The sequence below is a fragment of the Acomys minous genome (assembly GCF_964271855.1).
Source record: "Acomys minous genome assembly, chromosome: 5".
NCBI lineage: Eukaryota > Metazoa > Chordata > Mammalia > Rodentia > Muridae > Acomys > Acomys minous.
In genome coordinates, this window is record NC_140494.1 from 7560153 (window position 1) to 7578494 (window position 18342).

General features: G+C 46.8%; 1 protein-coding gene across 4 annotated transcripts in view; it reads right to left on the reverse strand.

The window, feature by feature from the left end:
• ANKRD16 (ankyrin repeat domain 16) overlaps positions 1-18342 on the reverse strand; it is a 60308-nt gene that overhangs the window by 32057 nt on the left and 9909 nt on the right. For 2 of the 4 annotated variants that reach the window (XM_084783969.1, XM_084783970.1), the window contains exon 7: positions 17500-18023. The exons of 1 other annotated variant lie outside the window; for it this stretch is intronic. In XM_084783969.1, the coding sequence (XP_084640095.1) occupies positions 17866-18023 (158 nt within the window). In that variant the 3' untranslated portion in view covers positions 17500-17865. Of the gene's footprint in view, positions 1-17155; positions 17303-17499; positions 18024-18342 lie in introns of those variants that run through there. One more of the 4 variants, XR_014779630.1, reaches the window with a different exon arrangement.

Consider the following 18342-nt stretch of genomic DNA (forward strand, 5'->3'; position numbering starts at 1 on the left):
TAAGTGTATGTCTGTCTTCCAGAGGAGCTGAGTTCAGTAGCCAGTACTCACATGGGGACAGCTCACAACCATCTGTAATACCAGTTTCAGTGAGATCCGATGACACCCCCCACCTCAATCTCTTGAGGACAGTTGCACACACATGTCACACTTACACAAACACACATGACACACATGCAAACAGAAAAAGAAACATTTTCAAAAGAACCTAAGTTGCCATGTGAATTAACATTTCATAAAATGTCATGAAATTCAATAGGCATGGGGGTGCACGCCTGTAATCCCAGCACTCAGGGAGGCAGAGGCAGGTGGATCTGTGAGTTCGAGGCCAACCTGGTTTACAAAGCAAGTCCAGGATAGCCAAGGCCACAAAGAGAAACCCTGTCTCAAAAAACCAAGCTGAACAAAACCAAACCAAAACAAAACAAAAAACCAACAAAATAAAAACTCCACAAGCAATGGCTGGGAGTAGAGGTCAGTGGTACAGTGCTTTGATTCTTCATTCGAGTTAAGTCCTGTGACTGGAGTGTCTTGTCTTTCTGTGCCTGGCTTATTTAAGTCAGTAGTACAGTGTCCTCTTGGTTTGCCTACATTGTTACTACAAATGACAGAATTTAAGGAAGGGCTTTAGGAGAGAGATCAGGGACAACAACTCTTGAGGGGTGATGTTTATTAGGCTGTGGACAGAAAGCACATGACATATCAAGAAAAGAAATTTCCAGGAAGACACTGAGGTTTATTGTGTTTCGTTTGAGGAAGTGAAAAGCCTGTGCTGTGTGAATGAGGCTTGAGGTGGTGGTGGGGTTTCAGCACAGAGGAGGAGTTCGCATGAGCAAGAGGACATGCCTGACCTAGTGTTAGAAGCTCCTCTAGGGCTGGGGAGATGGCTTGGCGGGTGAAAATGTTTGTCTCACAAGTGCAGGGATCTGAGTTTGGAACACAAGAATCCATGTAAAGCTGCGGTCGTGTGTGTCTGTAATCCCAGCACTCCCACAATGGGACGCAAAGGGGACACGAGCATCTCTAAGGGCTTGAGAGCCAGCCAGCCTCAAGTACTCAGAGGTGAACAAGAGACCTTGTCTCAAACAAGGCAGAAGGCGAGGACCAACACCCAAGGCTCTTCTCTCATCTCCATTTGAATGCCAGCACTCACATATGAAGATGTACACACACACACACACACACGTGCACACGCACACGCACACGCACGCACACACGCACGCATACATGCATATGATTTAAAAACAAATGAAATAAAATGTCCCAGGCTTCTTTGGGTACTACACGAAGGGATTAACAAAAGCAGAAGTAGCCAGACCACTTTGGAAGACACTGGGGGCAGAACAACACATCTTCCCATCAAGGGCTAGAGTCTTTTGAACTTGGGCGAAGCTCTCAGTGGCTTGAACAATCGGAATGTGAGGAAGTGGCATCGCATGACTCTCAAAACTAGGTTATGTAAGACAATGTGGCTTTTGCCTGGCTTCTTCTGTGGCTCACACTGCAGAGAGACTCCAGGGAGCTGCTCACTTGAAAAGGAACTGAGGTTGCCAAACAACTGCCACTGTCACTTGCCGCATGCCTGTGTGATGTCAGCTTTCTCATCTATCGAAGGCCCTGGTCACTGGGGAGCAGAGGCAAGCTAGTCCTGTCTTTTGTTTGAATTCCTTACTTATAGCATTCAAGCCCATGACAAACAGCTGCTCCACTGTCAGAAGTAGGGGCTGATTTTCTATGAAGCCACTGTGACCTATCATCAGAGATGTTGCATGGCATTGACAAGATGTAGTCATGAGAGGGACAGAGGACATCTTGGTGATAAAGATAGCAGGGAAAGACAGGATAAATATGTGTATGCCCGCCTGTCTATGTGTGCATTGTGTGCGTGCAATACCTGTGCAAGCCAGAAGAGGACATCAGATCTCCTGGAACAGGAGTTACAGGTGGTTGGCATGCTGCCCTATGTGGATGCTGGTCCTCTGCAAGAACAGCAAGTGTGCTCAGACACTGAGCCATTTCTCCAACCCTAGAATAACTGAAGAAATATCTTCTTACATTTTTAATTATATATGCCTTTCCTCTTGAGAGATTCATTTTTAATTAATTTTTAGTTAATTAATTAAGAGAAATAATTTCATCTTCATTCACTAACTTTCTTTTTTGTGCCTTTCCACCTTAGCATGGGTTTAAAAATGAATCAGGTTTTCTTTTCAAGAAAATGGAGGGGCTGGTGAGGTAGTTCAGTGACAGAGAGTTTGTTGCCTCACAAGCACAAGTCCCTGTGTTGATTCTGGCGCTACACACACACACACACACACACACACACACACACACACACACACACACACACACACGAAAGGAAAGGCAAAAGGAAAGAAAGAAGGAAGGGATGAGATCTCCCCTCAGAGAGAGAGAGAGAGAGAGAAAAAGGCAAGTTAGAAACATTAAGTACAAATGGCATCTTCATAGCTACTACCCACTGCTGAACCCATCCTTTTGAATTGGAGTGCCGTCAACCACAATGGTTTTACTTTGTCTTTGAAAACTTAACTTGGCGATTAAGCCAGTCTACTGTTGCTCCTAGGATACACTGGCCAACAGGCATGTATGTTGAGCACTTGCTACACACAAACACCATACATGTTTAATCTTTATAATGAATTAAGCCCCATTCGTACCCTGCTGTTAAGCAGGAAAGAGGCAGGAAATATAACTTTCATAAGGTCGCCAGCTGGACAGCAGTGGTGTGGAGAGTGACATGATCTTTATGGGTCCATAACATCTTTCTCAGCCCCTGATAACTGTTTTCAGAAAAGTGTCTCTGAAATTCCTTACAAGTCTGTAAACAAATGATTGCTTCCTGGGCAAGAGTGGAGATTAGGAAGTGCTCTGAGGGAAGAGAGGAAAGGGAGGCAAGGCAAAGATAATTTCACCCAAAGAATCCTAATTAAGGCAGCTCTGATAAAGGTGTGTTCTCAGAGGCTCCTTTATGGCCAGAACAAAGTGGTGATTGGGCGTTGTGCAAAGGGGTACACGCCCTGTCCTTTGCTCTTGTTCCTTACAGACAGCAATGAACTAACATGTAGGCGCTGGGAATCAAACCCGGGTGCTCTTTTTTTTTCTTTTTTAAGACAGGGTCTCTCTGTTTAGCCTTGGCTGTCCCGGAACTCACTCTGTAGACCAGGCTGGCTTCGAACTCAAGAGATCCACCTGCCTCTGCCTCCCAAGTGCTGGGATTAAAAGGGTGAGCTACCATGCCCGGAGCCCAGGTGCTCTTAACTCTCTTTCCAGCCCCTTGTTTTGTTTTGCTTGAGATAGGGTCTTACTTTATAGTCTAGGCTGGCCTCAGACTTGTGGCAACCCTCCCCTGCCTCTGCCTCCCAAATGCTGAGATTATAGGCATGCCCCGACGAGGGTTTTGTTGTTGGCCTGGGATAGATGATAAAGACCACTATGTACTTGGATTTAGAGTAACCTTCCTGCCTCTACTTCCTGAGTACTACGATTATAGGCATAACGCCTTATACTCACCTAAGATTTTTGTTTTGTTTTATTTTTTTGTTTTTTCAGGTCAGGGTTTCTCTGTATAACAGCCTTGGCTGTCTCGGAACTCACTCTGTAGACCAGACTGGCCTCTAACTCACAGATATCTGTCTGTCTCTGCCTCTGCTGAAATCGAAGTCCTGTGCCACCACTGCCCTGCCCTAAGAAAAATTTTCAAGGATTATTTGTATTCCTTTTGTTTGCTGTTTGTGGGGCTCGTGGACAGCGCCTCCAGAGGGATTGGCATAGAACTTGCAAGATGGAGCATGTTCAAACCTGAGATTTAAAAATCTCATCCTGAGAACTGAAGGTGTGGGACAAAGCTTCCTCCCTGTTTCTGCGCCTGCCACAAGAGCATATGACACAATCCCAAGATGGCTACAGGTGGTCAGTCACGTGAGATTGTCACCTGTTATCTTTCTCCATGAAAAGAGAGTATCGCCAGCGTCCTCATCCCAGCCAACACATTCACATGCAAAACCCCTCCCCGATGCCCATGGTTTAGAAGTTCCTATTTCACCTGAAATAAAGAGCAAGCACCATCTATTTCATCAGAGATGATCTGAGCCTGGCTGTTTATTCTGAGCTAACTCTGGGGAAAGATGGGCCCCCCTCCTCCCTGAAGAATTCTTCTGTGGGACCCCCCAGACTTGATTCCTGGCCAGGCTGTTGTCTCTGGGCCTTTGAGACCACCCTAGAGGCTTGCACAGTCGCAGTGAGCATTTGCTGTCCATCTGTGGTAGCAAGCTGTCTCCAAAGCAGCCATTCTGTTTGCCCGAATCAGGTCAGGCCTCCGCTGCCATCTGGTGCTGGCAGCCCAACTAAAAGATCTGTTAATACTTTGCTGTGGAGAAATATTTTTCTCCCACATGTCCGGCCAAACCAGAAATCCGGTGGCATGTACTGAGTACCAAGTACCACCCTTCCCCACCTTGGAGCCTGATGTTTCTGGGGTAAGTAGAACTCATCCTTTTTAGTCAGAGAGACCAATGTCGCTCAACCTTCCCCCAGAGAAGTGGCACTTCTGGCACAGTGCCTGGAGGCCCCCAGGAATTCAGAACCACAGTTGTTTGGTTGGTTTTTCGAGACAAGGTTTCTCTGTGTAGCCTTGGCTGTCCTGGACTTGCTATGTAGACCAGGCTGGCCTGGAACTCAGAGATCCACCTGCCTTTGCCTCCCTGAGTGCTAGGATGAAAGGTATGGGCCACCAGGCTTGGCTTCCCTGCCCCCACAGTTGTTTTGTTATTGTTGTTGTTGATTTGTTTTTTGACTTATGCCGCAGGCCTAAGTCATGGACATAGCTTTGGCCAATGGAATCTACACAGACATTGCAGAGTAGAGTGTTTGAGTCTCTCCTTTCTGTGTTGAGTCTCTGCCAATGTCATGAATGTAAGTGCAGTGAAGCCTGACAGAGGAAGAGTCTCCACGGAGCAGAGTCAACTATGTCCAGCCAGCACCATCCTATAACCCCAGCTGACGGAGAGGTCTGAGACAGCTATCTGAGATCCACTGACTTTTGCCCAGATCAGCAAACCCACCCAGATCACTTATAGAATCAGGTTATAATCTGTTAGGTTAGGGTTTTTTTGTTTTGTTTTGTTTTGTCTTGTCTTTTTCTGAGACAGGGCTTCTTTGTGTTGTCCTGACTGTCCTGGTACTCGTTCTGTAGACCAGGCTAACCTTGAACTCACAGATTCAGAATCTAAAAAACGCAAAACTCTTACTTTGTCAAGTGAGTAGACGTTACTCTGGGCAATGGTGTGGAGGAATCAAACACTCTGACACACAGTAGGATGTCTAGGGAGGGACGCTGGAACACTCACAGTCTCCCCTCAAAGTTCAACCTTGGATCTGCTCTTCAGCCCTCCTAGTGACTATGCGTTCCACCGAGGACCTACAACAGAGCTCCTTCTGCTTAGACGGCCTGGAACGTCTGCCATTTCTGCTACCTGAACTGTGGCTGCTACAGATAAAGAAACTGACACTTAACCCCCCCCCCCCCCCACATATCTTTACTTATCTTTTGGTCCTCTTCCAGTTGTTCAGAGCATACAAAGACTCCAACACTGCTTACAATGACATCTTTAAGAACTGAGCAAGCATTCTCAGTATTCACAAACGCTAACAGTTCAGATAAACTGCAGTACACCTGAGTCAGGAAGCCATTCTGAGTAGAGTTAAAATGAGGGGCTGGCTCAGTGGATGAAGTACTTGCTGAGCAAGTGAGAAGACTAGAGTTTGGGTCCCCACTCCCCAAATAATGGCCAGATAGGTTTGGGGCCTCATGTAATCCCAGTACTTGGAAGGCAGAGATAGGGGACCACATGTGGTTAGGTTAGTGAGTTGATAGCACTTTGACTACCTGATATATTCTGGATTTCATAAGTGTTTGGTTAACATACTGTGTCCCACAACTACAACGAGTCTAAACTGTTGATCTAGGAGCCTAGTGCCAAGGCCTGTATTCCTGTTAGGATAGCTGAGAAAGCCGAATCACCAAGTTTGAGGCCCATCTAGGCAACTCCATGAATGTCGGGGTACAGGGGATGGAACAGTGGGTAAAGCCTACCTGCCCCACAAGCACAAAGACCTGAGTTTGGATCCCCCCAAAACCCATGTGAAAACAGGCAGGGTGGTAATGTCCTATAACCCTGGCTCTGGGGGAAACGGAGCATGCTGATCCCAGGGACTTAAAGGCCAACCAGTGTCATCAAAACACAGTGGGCAGTCAGTGTCTCATCGGGCATGGGTCCCACATGATGGAAGGAAAGATAGACATCCCTACAAAACGTCTTTTCATTTCCACCGTAGCACACATTCTCTTTCACTTGCACTGCCCCCTCACCACTCCCCCACATACAGGGGAGGGGACGTAGCTCACTGGTACAGTACTTGCCTAGCAATGTCTAAGGCCTTGGGTTTGATCCCCAGAAATTCAACAACAAAAAACCCAAAACAACTCCCACCCCCAAAACAAATAAACAACCAAAAACCAAACCAAACTACCAGAAACATCTATCTAGGGTGTGCGGTACTATGCCTGGCACAGACTCAAGTGCTCGAAATAGCTGGGTGTCATGGTTCACACCTTTAATCCCAGCACCCGGGGGCAGAGGCAGGAGGATTGATGGGAGTTCAAGACAAGCCAGGTCTACATAGTTCCATGACAGGGCAGCTAAGGCTCTGTAGAGAGACCCTACCAAGTCTCCCCCGCCCCCCTGCCGATCCCCTTCAGTCCTTCTGACAGGCAGTTATATTTATATGCATGTAGTTTGTGGGATCTTGCTGTGTAGCCCAAATTGGCTTAGAAAAGAAGCCTCTTGCCCTTCATCTTGCCTGGGCAGCACAGAAGAGCTGGTCTGGTGGCATGGGCATGGGAGAGTTGGCTCTGCCCCTAGTTGGGGCAGTGCTGGGAGCTGGAGCTGGAGCTAGTGGTGTGAGTGTGGGAGAGATGAGGGCTGAGCAGCTCCACTCCCTCCCACACAGGCCCGGATCCAGGGCTCTGCGTTGACCCAATCTGAACATCTACTCCACCTGTGAGCGGCTGGAGCATGTGAAGGGGCCAGTCCTGCAGACCCAAAGCTGCATGATCTCCATACCCAGGGCAACAACAGGATATCTGAGAGGAGTTCCAGTGAGGATCCAGTATTGAGAGCATAGCAGAAGCCAGAGGCCTCGAACCAGACCAAGGATTCATTGTAATGAACAATTGCAAGTAAAGCTGCCTGGGCAAAATGTTATACTTTGTGACACACCACAGCTTCCATGGTGAGATGTCATTTATTTTTCTTATTTTTATCTCTTGGGAGGGAGGTTGCAAGGCTGGGGGGCGGACTTGGAGGGGCGAGGAGATAAGCAACAACAAACCTCAGTATGTTTTGTTCTTGAGGTAAGGAAGCTGAGGCTTAGACACATGGGTATATTTTTAAAGGCCACACAAGTAGTAAGTGGAAAAGTTGGGGTTTAAATCCAGAGCTCATACTGGTAACCAAGCTGTGAATCTGTGAAAAGTCTCTGAAACAGTAAAATCCCTGTTCGAGGCCAGCCTGGTCTACAAAGAGAGTCCAGGACAGCCAAGGCTACACAAAGAAACCTGGTCTCCGGGGCTGGAGAGGTGGCTCAGAGGTTAAGAACACGGGCTGCTCTTCCAGAGGTCCTGAGCTCAATTCCCAGCAACCATATGGTGGCTCACAGCCATCTATAATGAGATCTGGTGCCCTCTTCTGGTGCGCAGGTGTACACTGTAAACATAATAAATAAAATAAACCTTAAAAAAAAAAAAAAAAAAGAAAGAAACCTGGTCTCAGAAAAAAAACAACCCCAACAACAAAACTAATTATCATTGCTATATTTTAAACACTATTTCAAATACCTCAAGGATGTTCCCAGCCTTTTACTGAGCAGAGGGAAGGTGACTGAGCTCCCAGCAAGCATTGCTGCAGATGTCTGCAGAGGTTCCCAGGCTGATGTGTTCAGGCAAGAAAACCCACCAAGGCAGACACTGGGGAACTGGTAAGTGTAATTATTCTCTAGTGCTTTTCTCAGGAATGCCTAGGGCCAGCCCCATTATTAAGTCAATTACCTTTCTCGGGACTGGTGAAAGGAATTAGGAGTCTGTAATTGCTGAGTTGACAGGCAGTTATATGCACCACCCTATCCGTACTGTTGTGTTTGCTGTCCCAGCTGTAAAAGCCACATCACCTTTTACAACTGGATCTTGACCTCTGACACATGAAAGCAACGTTGTTTGGGAGTTGGGAATGGAATCTATGGCCTTGTCCGTGCTGAGCCTGTGCTCTATCCGCAGGTATATTCTTAGCCCACATTTTTTTGTCTTCACTTTCTTTTGGCTGGGGGTGGGGGGGAGATGAGACAGGACGTATCCATTACTTCTCATTGCTGTGACAAAGTATCAGATACTACTTCAGGAAGGGCTTCTTTTGGCTCACATGTTAGGGCCCGTTATGATGGAGAAGGCACGGCAGCAGGAGCCTTGTGGTGAAAGGAACAGGTGGCACTGTTACCTCAGCTGTCAGGAATGACGGTCTTATCTAGTTGTCTTCTTTCCAGTCAGTTCAGGACCCCAGCCTGAAAGATGGCACCACGCACATTCTTGGAGGGTCTTCCCTCCCTAGTCAAACCTGCCTGCAAACACCTTCATAGATGACGACCATGCACGCCTCAATCCGATCGAGCTGCTAATCAGGCTAACCTTCCCATGGAGTCTAAGTTTCCCAGGCTGCCCTGGCACACACTGCAGCCTCAGGCCTTGAGTGCTGACTTTGTGGCCCTGGCAGGCTTTGAACTTGGAATCCTCCTGCTTCAGCCACCTGAGTAGCTGGGATTATAGGCCTGTGTTCCCAGGCCTGGCTGAAAGTAACTTTTAAAAGTACAAACACTATTGAATGTGAATTTACATTATTTGGTATTGTAGAAACACCAAATACATCACTAGTTGCCTTCAACTCACTACCCCTGTCAACCTGCCTCCGCCCCCCTATCCCCCGGCCCCCATACCCACCCCAACCCCCCATCTCCCAAGACAGTGACATACAATAAGCTATGGCTCCGCATTCTGCTTTAAGCCTTCCCCTCTTCCCCAGGCCTTTTCTTCCTCAACCCCTCTAAGTAGAAATGCTCCTACCATACTTGAGGCTGAGCCTTCCCAAGGCTACTGACCCTGTTCTCCTGACTGGATGAGGGTCCTTGATCCCATCAGCAAGCCTAACCCTGTCACGGTTTGTCTTTCTTTGTTAATAGACTTGCTGTGCTCTCCTCTGAAAAAATGTTCTGTCATGTCTAATCCAACCGTTTCACTATTCACTTATTTGCAGTGTGTTGATCAAATCAGGGTATTAGGTGCAGCAGGCAAATACTCTAACAATAACTTTACATCTCTAGCCTAGTTTTCTCTCTTTTGAAAAATTAATTTCTTTTCATGTACATTTGGTGTTTGGTCTGTGTGAGGGAGTTGGATCCACTGGACCTGAGACAGACAGTTGAGAGCTGCCATGTTGGTGCTGGGAATTGAACCTGGGTCCTCTGGAATAGCAGCCAGTGCTCTTAACCAGTGCCTCAGTGGTTACAATTTTTATCTTATGCATATGAAAGCTTTGCCTGCATATATGTCTGTGCTCCACATGTGTGCCTGGTGCCAGCAGAGGCCAGAAGAGGGAATAAGATCTCTTGGAACTGGAGTTACAGATAGTAGCAAACCACTTTTGGGTGCTTAGAATTGAACCTGGGCCCTCTGGAACAGCGTCCAGTGACCTAAGCACTGGGTCATCTCTCCAGCTGTTTTTTGTTTGCTTGCTTTTTGCTTATTTTTCCTTATCACTTGCCTATACTCTCTGTGGCTTCACTGTCTCTCAGGCATTCACTCAGCCTCTACCCTGCAAGTGGTCATATCTAACCACCCTCTCCCATTCTCCACCTCAGTTCTTAATGGGGCTGGACAAAAGTTTACTGGTTATCCTATCTTTACTAATACCCAGGGTGTATGTGACAGAGTGGGTGTCTGGTATGTGCCAGGGCCCGAGTGTGACCTTAATACAGCAAACAAATGTTTGTATATAAAATAATTAATACAGATAATAATACAATAATGACGTACTCAACAGATTTAAAAGCAAAGCACACAAAGTTAGGGGCAAAAGTGCATGTACTGTACTGTCTTAAAACACACTCATTTTGACAGACTGGGAAGCAGGCCACTGTGCCTGTGAGATGGCTCAGTGGGTGTCAGCACTTGGCTTGTCATAGCTGGCTTCAGCTTTCAACTTGATACAAACCCAGAGTCACCTGGGCAAAGGGAATTGATGCAGGAAATCTGATCCCATTGTGAACCCCGAGATTGTAAACTGTAAAAACCTGTTTCTAATTGTGGTATGGCTCAGTCTTTGGTCCTAGAGCTTTCTGTTTACTGTAAACAAGTACTTGTGGTGTGGCCCAGCCCTAGCATACACCTTCAGTCCAAGAGCTTTCTGTAAACAGGATTGAATAAAGTTAACCTTAGGTCAAGAGGTGGAGCAAGCACCCAGATTGACAGGAAGTGAACATGGGAAAAAAACGTAAGAGTGGGAGGAAGTCCGGAGGACGGGTAGAGAGACACACAGGAAGTAAGAAGGAGGGGCACTGAGTTGAAGGGTGCTTAAGACAGTGCGGAGGAGAGGCCTTTCCCATTGGGCTGTGGGCTGAGGACGATGGGCAGCCTGGGTGCTTTCCGTGCCCCTCTGAGCTAGCAAACCTTCACCCCAGCACCTGGCTCCTGAGTCTTGATTTGAGATTTTCTCTCTTTATAACAGCAGGGATCCTCCACTTCAGAACTAAGTTAGATGGACCTGTGCCCGTATCCATGGGAGCATCTTATTGGTTGCTAATTGATGTAGGAGGGCCCAGACTATGGTTGGTGATGCCACCCTGAGGCAGGTGGGCAGCTGACCATGAACCCGGGAGCAAGCAGTGAACCTCTGAGGTTTCTACATCAACCTTCTGCCTTGAGTTCTGTCTTTGGTTTCCCTCAACGAGGGACTGTAAAGTGTATGGTGGATTTAATATTTTCTTGTCCAAGTGGCTTTGGTCATGGTATTTCTCAAAGCAAACGACACACCCGGCAGGCTGCTGAGCTGAGTCAGATCCCTGCACACCATCACTGAAGGAGAAAATTTGGTTCCTCCAAGTTGTTCTCTGACCTCCGCCCATGTATGCATGTGTGCACACACTTCATACACACAACAATAATAATAAAATAAAATAGGCCGGTGTGGTGGTGCACACCTTTAATCCCAGCACTCAGGAGGCAGAGGCAGGTGGATTGCTGTGAGTTCGAGGCCAGTCTAGTCTACAAAGTGAGTCCAAGGACAGCCAAGGCTACACAGTGAAACCCTGTCTTGGAAAACCAAAACAACAACAACAACAACAACAACAACAACAACAACAAATAAATAAAAATAAAAAAAATATTTATTTTAAGAAAAAGAGTGGGTATAACTGAGTAGTGGAATTACTGGTGAGTTTGGTTTTTTCCTCCATCATTTTCTATGTTTTAAAGTCTACATCTTAAAGTCTGTGAGAATGAGACTTTTTTTCCTAGTCTGCCACCTGCTGGTGAACTGCAGCAACATTTCAGGGTAAATTAAATCCAGCGGTGGCTGCCTTCCTTCTGTCCCTGGTGTTTCTTCTCTCATTTCTTAAGCCAGAGTTCTATTCCTTTCCCATCTTGCTGTCCATTCTCACTCTGTCCTGTAACTACTGCACAGATTTCCTTTTGTACAGGAATATATTAGATCTAACTGTTTTCAAGTGATTGCAATTTTATCCATTTTTATCTCTGACAACTTCTGTCCTGAGTGAGCTTAATTAAAATGTGCTTAACATGGTGGTACATGCCTTTAATCCCAGCACTCAGGAAGCAGAGGCAGGTGGATCTCCGAGAGTTCAAGACCAGCCTGGTCTCAAAAAGCGAGTCTGGGATAGTCAAGGCTATTACAGAGAAACCTTGTCTTGGGGAGAAAAAAAAAAAAAAAGACGTGCTTAAGGGGCTGGAGAGATGACTCAGTGGTTAAGAGCACTGACTGCTCTTTCAGAGGACCCAGGTTCAAATCCCAGCATCTACATGGCAGCTCACAACTGTCTGTAACTCTAAGATCTGACACTCTCACATAGACGTGAGTGCAGGCAAAACATCAAGTCTTAGGGGAAGGGTCAGAAGCCCTAGTTAGCCAAGCAAAGTGTGCTGAAGACGGTGGAGCAGGAGGACCACAAGTTTGAGGCCAGCCTGGGCTAGATAGCAAGTTAGGCTAGTCTCAGCTGTGTTACCAGTGTATTAGTTACAGTTCTTCTGCTGTGACAAAATACCTGCTGTGACTTGGGCGGGGGTGGGGGTGAGGAGGGGGTGGGGTGGGGGTGGGGAGGGGGTGGGGGTGAGGTGGGGTGGGAATAGTGGTTTGTTTAGGCAGGGACAGCACAGCAGCAGGTCAATGGCAGAGACAGGGAGAGAAAGAGAGACAGAAAGAGAAAGAGAGACAGAGAGAGAGGGAGGGTGGGTCAGCGATGTATTAGGAGGTCCCCTAGGTCCTAGGGGAATAGGGTGAAAGTGGGAGGGAGGGAGGAATGGGAGGATACAAGTGATGGGATAACAATTGAGATGTAATATGAATAAATTAATAAAATAAAAAAATAGAAAGTTTAAAAAAAAAAGGCTTTCTAGCAACAGGGTGGAGGAGCTCTGATGAACAGACCACATAGCAGCTTCACAGAATCACTTTTTATTGATCGTTACACAAAAAGGCCTTTTAGCAAGTCAATTCATGAATACCAACATCTCTTGTCAGATCTACGACTTGTCTCAGGAACCACTATCTAAGCACACAGTCATCATAAGACTTCCAGCAATGTCTTATGACTGAGGTCATGCTAAGGTCCTGAAATTCCCAAGAAAGAGCAACCCCATACATTTCAGGTAACAATCACCGATTATTCACAAGAATTACCACAAGGCCTACGTGGCCATCAGTCTGGAGTAGATGCCAGGTACAATGGTTCTTCTAAAACTCAACTCTACAGTTGTGGTTTTCCACCTCAATTAACTGAATCTAGTCATTCCATTGCAGTCATGCCCAGAGTACGTCAGGTGACGCTAGATCCGCACAAGGAGCCAATAGTAACAATCACATCCTGCGTGAAGGCGCTCAGCTACGGCAATCGGTGCCCTTATCTGAACTGGTGCGGGCGCTCTGGCAGCTACAGGGAAGGCAGATTTGAGAACGCAAGTAGAAGCAGGAGTAATTAACAAGGCTGTTTGCAATGTGGGTCTGAGAGGAGAGGTGTGTAAGAGCCTGACAGGCAGAGGTATCCAACAGCTGGGACAGGCCAGGGCTGCCTGTAGAGGGCTGAGGACCCCAGGCTTCCAACTTGACTGACCTGGTGAACTGAGGGGCTCTCGACTAGGCAGCAAGTACAAGATGGAGGTGAACACAGTGTGGGGAAGTGAGCGTGAAACAGGTTGTGAGGCAGCCTTAATAAAGCCATGCCCCCCACCTAAATTTTTTTTTTCAGCACGCAGCTGAAAATAAGGTTGGAGAGAGTTGGGTAGCTGCCACATACTGGGGTGCAGCTAAAACCGCTACTAAGGTAGCAGGTGCAGAATAAAGAGGGGTGAGCTGGGCATGAAGCTGAGTATATTAGCAGTGAAGGGACAGATCCTAAGAACAAAAGACACAGAGCAGCAGCACCAGAAAAGGACTCCTCAGAAGCAAGGCATGACGGATGGCACAGGCCTTCAACCCCAACACTCAGAAGGCCAAAGCTAAGGCAAGTTCAAGGCCAGCTCAGGATATACACTGAGATCCCGTCTTTGAAAAAGAAAAAGAAGCCGGGCGTGATGAATGCCTGTAATCCCAGGACCCAGGGAAGCAGAGGTTCTCTGTGAGTTCGAGGCCAGCCTGGTCTACAAAGTAAGTCCAGGATAGTGAAGCCTACACAGAGAAACCCTGTCTCGAAAAACCAAAAGGGGGTGGAGGGGTGGGGAAGAGAAGAAAAAGAACAAACCTAGAGTCAACTATTCCAGGAGCAAGAGTCCAGAAAGCAGAAGAAACTGAAGATGTCAGTAATCTAAGAGTTAAGAGTATATTACTTAGCCAGGCACGGTGCTGTACGCCTTTAATCCCAGTACCCAGGAGGCAAAAGCAGGTGGATCCATGAGGTCAAGGCCAGGCTGGTCTACAGAGTGAGTTCCAGGACAGCCAGGACTACATAGTGAGATCCTGTCTAAAAGAAAAAGACGTTACTTAAGCTGGCAGTTAAAAAGAAAATCCCTGGAACTTCTCAGAGAGTAGTCTGCACAAAGCAACAGCAATAAAGCCAGCTTGTGGGGGCGGCAAGGTGACGCCCACGAGTTGACTTTTCTCAAGGGAGTGTGTGAGAAAGGCTGCTTGAGGTGGAGAAGAAAATGAGCTGCCGTGGGTTCGGTGTTTAGCACAGCAGCTAGTTTATATTATGCACTCAGACCAAACCACTACTATCATGCATTCACTAACCGTACTACAATAAACTTATTTTCTACTAGGACTGTTCTAGGCCCTACTCGTGACACAAGTTGGTTAAATATCAATGGAAGACAGAGATAATAAAAAAGTAACTCAAATTTTACATGATATGCACACACACACACACACACACACACACACACACACACACACACGCTAGTGGTAAATACTAACAAGAAAAAACAAGTTGTGGTGGGGTCTAGTTCTATTTTGTTGTTATAATAAATACCCTGACAAAAAGCAACTCAGAGGAGAAAGGTTTGTTTCAGCTTACAAATTCCAGGCTACAGTCAGTCCATAACTGTGCAGCAGTCAAAGCAGGGATTTCAAGCAGCTGTCATGTCACATCCAGAGTTAAAAGCAGAGAGAAAGGAAGGCACTGTGCTCACTCCTCTGCTTGCTTATGCCCAGCTCAGTTCCTCCCCTCATGCAGCTCAGGACCCTGCCTGCAGCTAACGCAGCTGCCGCCCACGAGGGACCATCTATGCCGCCAGCTCCCAATAACAACACGGAGACTTTTTACTATTTATGAAAGTTTAGGCTTGCTCCCAGCCAGCTCATATAACTTAATTAACCCCGTCTATACTAGTCCACATGTCCTGTTACTTCTCTGCCCCAGTACCATCTCTGCTCAGAAGTCCCGCCCTTCCTCTTCTGCTTTGCTGTAGGCTGTCAGCTCTTTATTAAACCGACCAGAAGGTGATGGAGATGAACTTTTACAAAATATTCAGGCAGGGGAGGATCCAATGAAAATAATAATATCAAAGTCTGGGCAGTACTCAGCTCTCTGATGGTACAGAAAGCAACACCTGAATACAAAGATAGCCCTTTCCTGGTGTGTGAATGCTGGGATAATCTTATCCCAGCAACTGCCCACAGTGGGAAGTGTAGGCTCTGTTTCTTAACAATTAAACTTTATTATACAACCCAACTAGCTTACACAAGAGGGAAAAACAGTTAAAGGGAAAAGAGTGAACCTTCTGGTATCTGTTCCACGGGACGGGTCCTTAGGTGTCACTGGCCTGCGCGCTGGTCAGGCCTGTTCCCTGATCCACTAGCGCTCACGCCTGGTCTAAACCTGCTGCATGCTCTCTCCTCCCTGCCTGCCGGTGAAGAGTGGTCTTCTTCTCCCATTGAGGGTCAATTAGAAAAACAATTGTTCAGGTGGAGTCCCCAGGTCCCCTTCCTGAATTCCAGCCCAGGATGGCTTCACCCACTCTATCTCAAGGTTAATCTAAGGGAGTATCCATAGAGTGTCCAAGGGTAAAGCCCGCTAAGACTGCTTTCACCTGGGACAAAGCTTACAGTCTTTCCCACAGGGATGGGCCTTCCCTCAACTTAATTTTAAGACAATCCCTCACAGACACACCCATTGCCAAGCCAAGGGAGTCTAGGTTGTGTGGACACTGAAGCTGACAAGTGAGGCTAACTACTGCAAAGAAGGCGGTATCAAATGCTGAAGAAAGGAATGGAGTTTTAGGTAGGGAGGCCTGGGAAATAATTTTTAGGGAGAGACTCAAAGGAAATGAAAGGAGCAACTATAATTAGGGAGAATAGTTATTATCATCTGCATTGCTATTAGCATTTCTAATATAGTATTATAGTAAGTGTGTATTGTTGGCACATATTATTATTACTTTCTTTGCTACAATTAATGTTGTGATAACCACTATTATTTCTGGCTGTTGAGTAATGTTAGCAGTGGCCTGTAGTAGTCAGCGTTTAGAGTCTAGTACTAGGGAGGGCAGATGCAACGTGGCACATGAGAATTAATTCTGAGCAAAGGGGAGCAAGCAAGCAAGAGATATGAGGCATTATAGCTCAGGTCTCAAATCTCAGTGCTTGGAACTTAAAAATATCACAAATCTGAGGCTAGCTTCAGGCACACGGAGAGGCTTTTATTAGGGAGGGAAAGAGGAAGGGGGCGAGGAGAGAAAATACGAACGAGAACGAAAAGAATGCTTTGTGTGTGTGCTCAGGATGGCCTTTTGGCCCCAACATGCACACATGGAACATCGCACACCAGATCATCCTCAGACCCAAAAGGCATCAAAACAAAGAGATCTGTGACATGAGGGAGAATGCAAATCCCACCTGAGGTGAGCATAGGTGTACAGTGTATGGTAAAGAGGTTACAAGTTAGGATTGTGTTTCTCTAGTGATTAGGAAAGAGGACTTTTGAACTCCACAGGAGAATAAATAAGAGGAGCTGCAAGTCTTTGCTATTTGCCAAGACAAGCGCAATATTCAAGCAAGGCAGGTGTGTAATAGTAGCCGCTGGATCGCACCCAACCCATGAGGAGCAAATCATGATCATGACTGAACCTGTCTATTCAAACAAACAAACGTCCTTGAAATTTAAAATCTTATACTGTCAAGTGTGGTGGCGCACACCTTTAATCCCAGCACTTGGGAGGCAGAGGCAGGTGGATTGCTGAGAGTTCGAGGTCAGCCTGGTCTACAAAGCGAGTCCAGGACAGTTAAGGCTACACAGAGAAACCCTGTCTCGAAAACCAAAAAATAAAAAATAAAAAAATAAAATGGCTCAGCTCAGTGGTTAGGAGTACCTGAGGTTTGATTCCCGGCATTCACGTGGTGGCTTACAACTGTCTGTAAGCCCAGTCCTCGGAAATCTGACGCCGTCTCTGGCCTCCCTCTGAAGGCACCAGGCATGTGACACACAGACTTACATGCAGGCAAACTATCCATACACACTGAAAACAAACAAAAAAACCCTTATCGCAACTAGCAGTGCTGAGAATATAAAAAGGTATCCATCAATTCCTTGTAAATGCTGTTATAAATGGTAAAACACACCCTTCCTGGCCTATGAAACAAAATGTCCATATAAAAGCTATAAAGGAAAAATTTAAATAGGCCAACTATGTTTTATAGCTTGAGTAAACAGCAATTTGCATTTTTAGTTTTATTACACTTTCATGTATTTACAGAAGCATACATATTATATTCACTTCAAAATAAGGATAGACAGAAAAAAACAAGATATGGGGTTGGTGACGACGTTAGTGGAACAGCACTGGCTTAGCCTGTTTGAGGTTCTAAGTTCAATCCTCATTACAGTTTAAAAAAGGAAAAAAGATGGCTATTTCAAGATCACACGCACGCCAGGTATCCAGACTCCTGGCCACTCAGCAGAAGAAAATGCAGGAGGAGAGGCAGGAGGGGATGGAAACACGGCTTAGACATGAGCTGTCGGTGACAGAAAAAGCAGGATGTGCATCGCCATGCGCGTCCCCGCCTCCTCCTCTAAGCGTCCTCATGATTCTGCACTGCGGGCGAAGTCCTGCAGGAGATCTTCACTCCTTGTGAGCTGCTGGGCCAGGGTGCCCGTCAGGTCTGCGGTATCCTTCAGTCCTGACTGCAGGAGGAACCTGGAGCAAGCCACATGCTGACCTGCACAGGCCAGATGCAGGGCTAAAGGGAGACAAGAGGCATCTATGCTGAGGACACGCCCACACTGAGGACACGCCCACACTGAGGACACGCCCGCACTCGGCAGCTGTGCTAGCCTGCCTCTACCTTTAGTTCTAGCACCCAGGCCAGCCAGGCTTGCAGAGTTTGTGAGATCTTGTCTCAAAAAAAAAAAAAAAAAAGAGGCTAGATGAGAGAGGGCTCCGCAGTTAAGAGCATTGGCTGCTCTTCCAGAGGACGCAGGTCCGATTCCCAGCATCCATATGGTAATGTACAACCTCCTGCAACCAGTTCAAGGTGACCCAGCGCCCTCTTCTGGCCT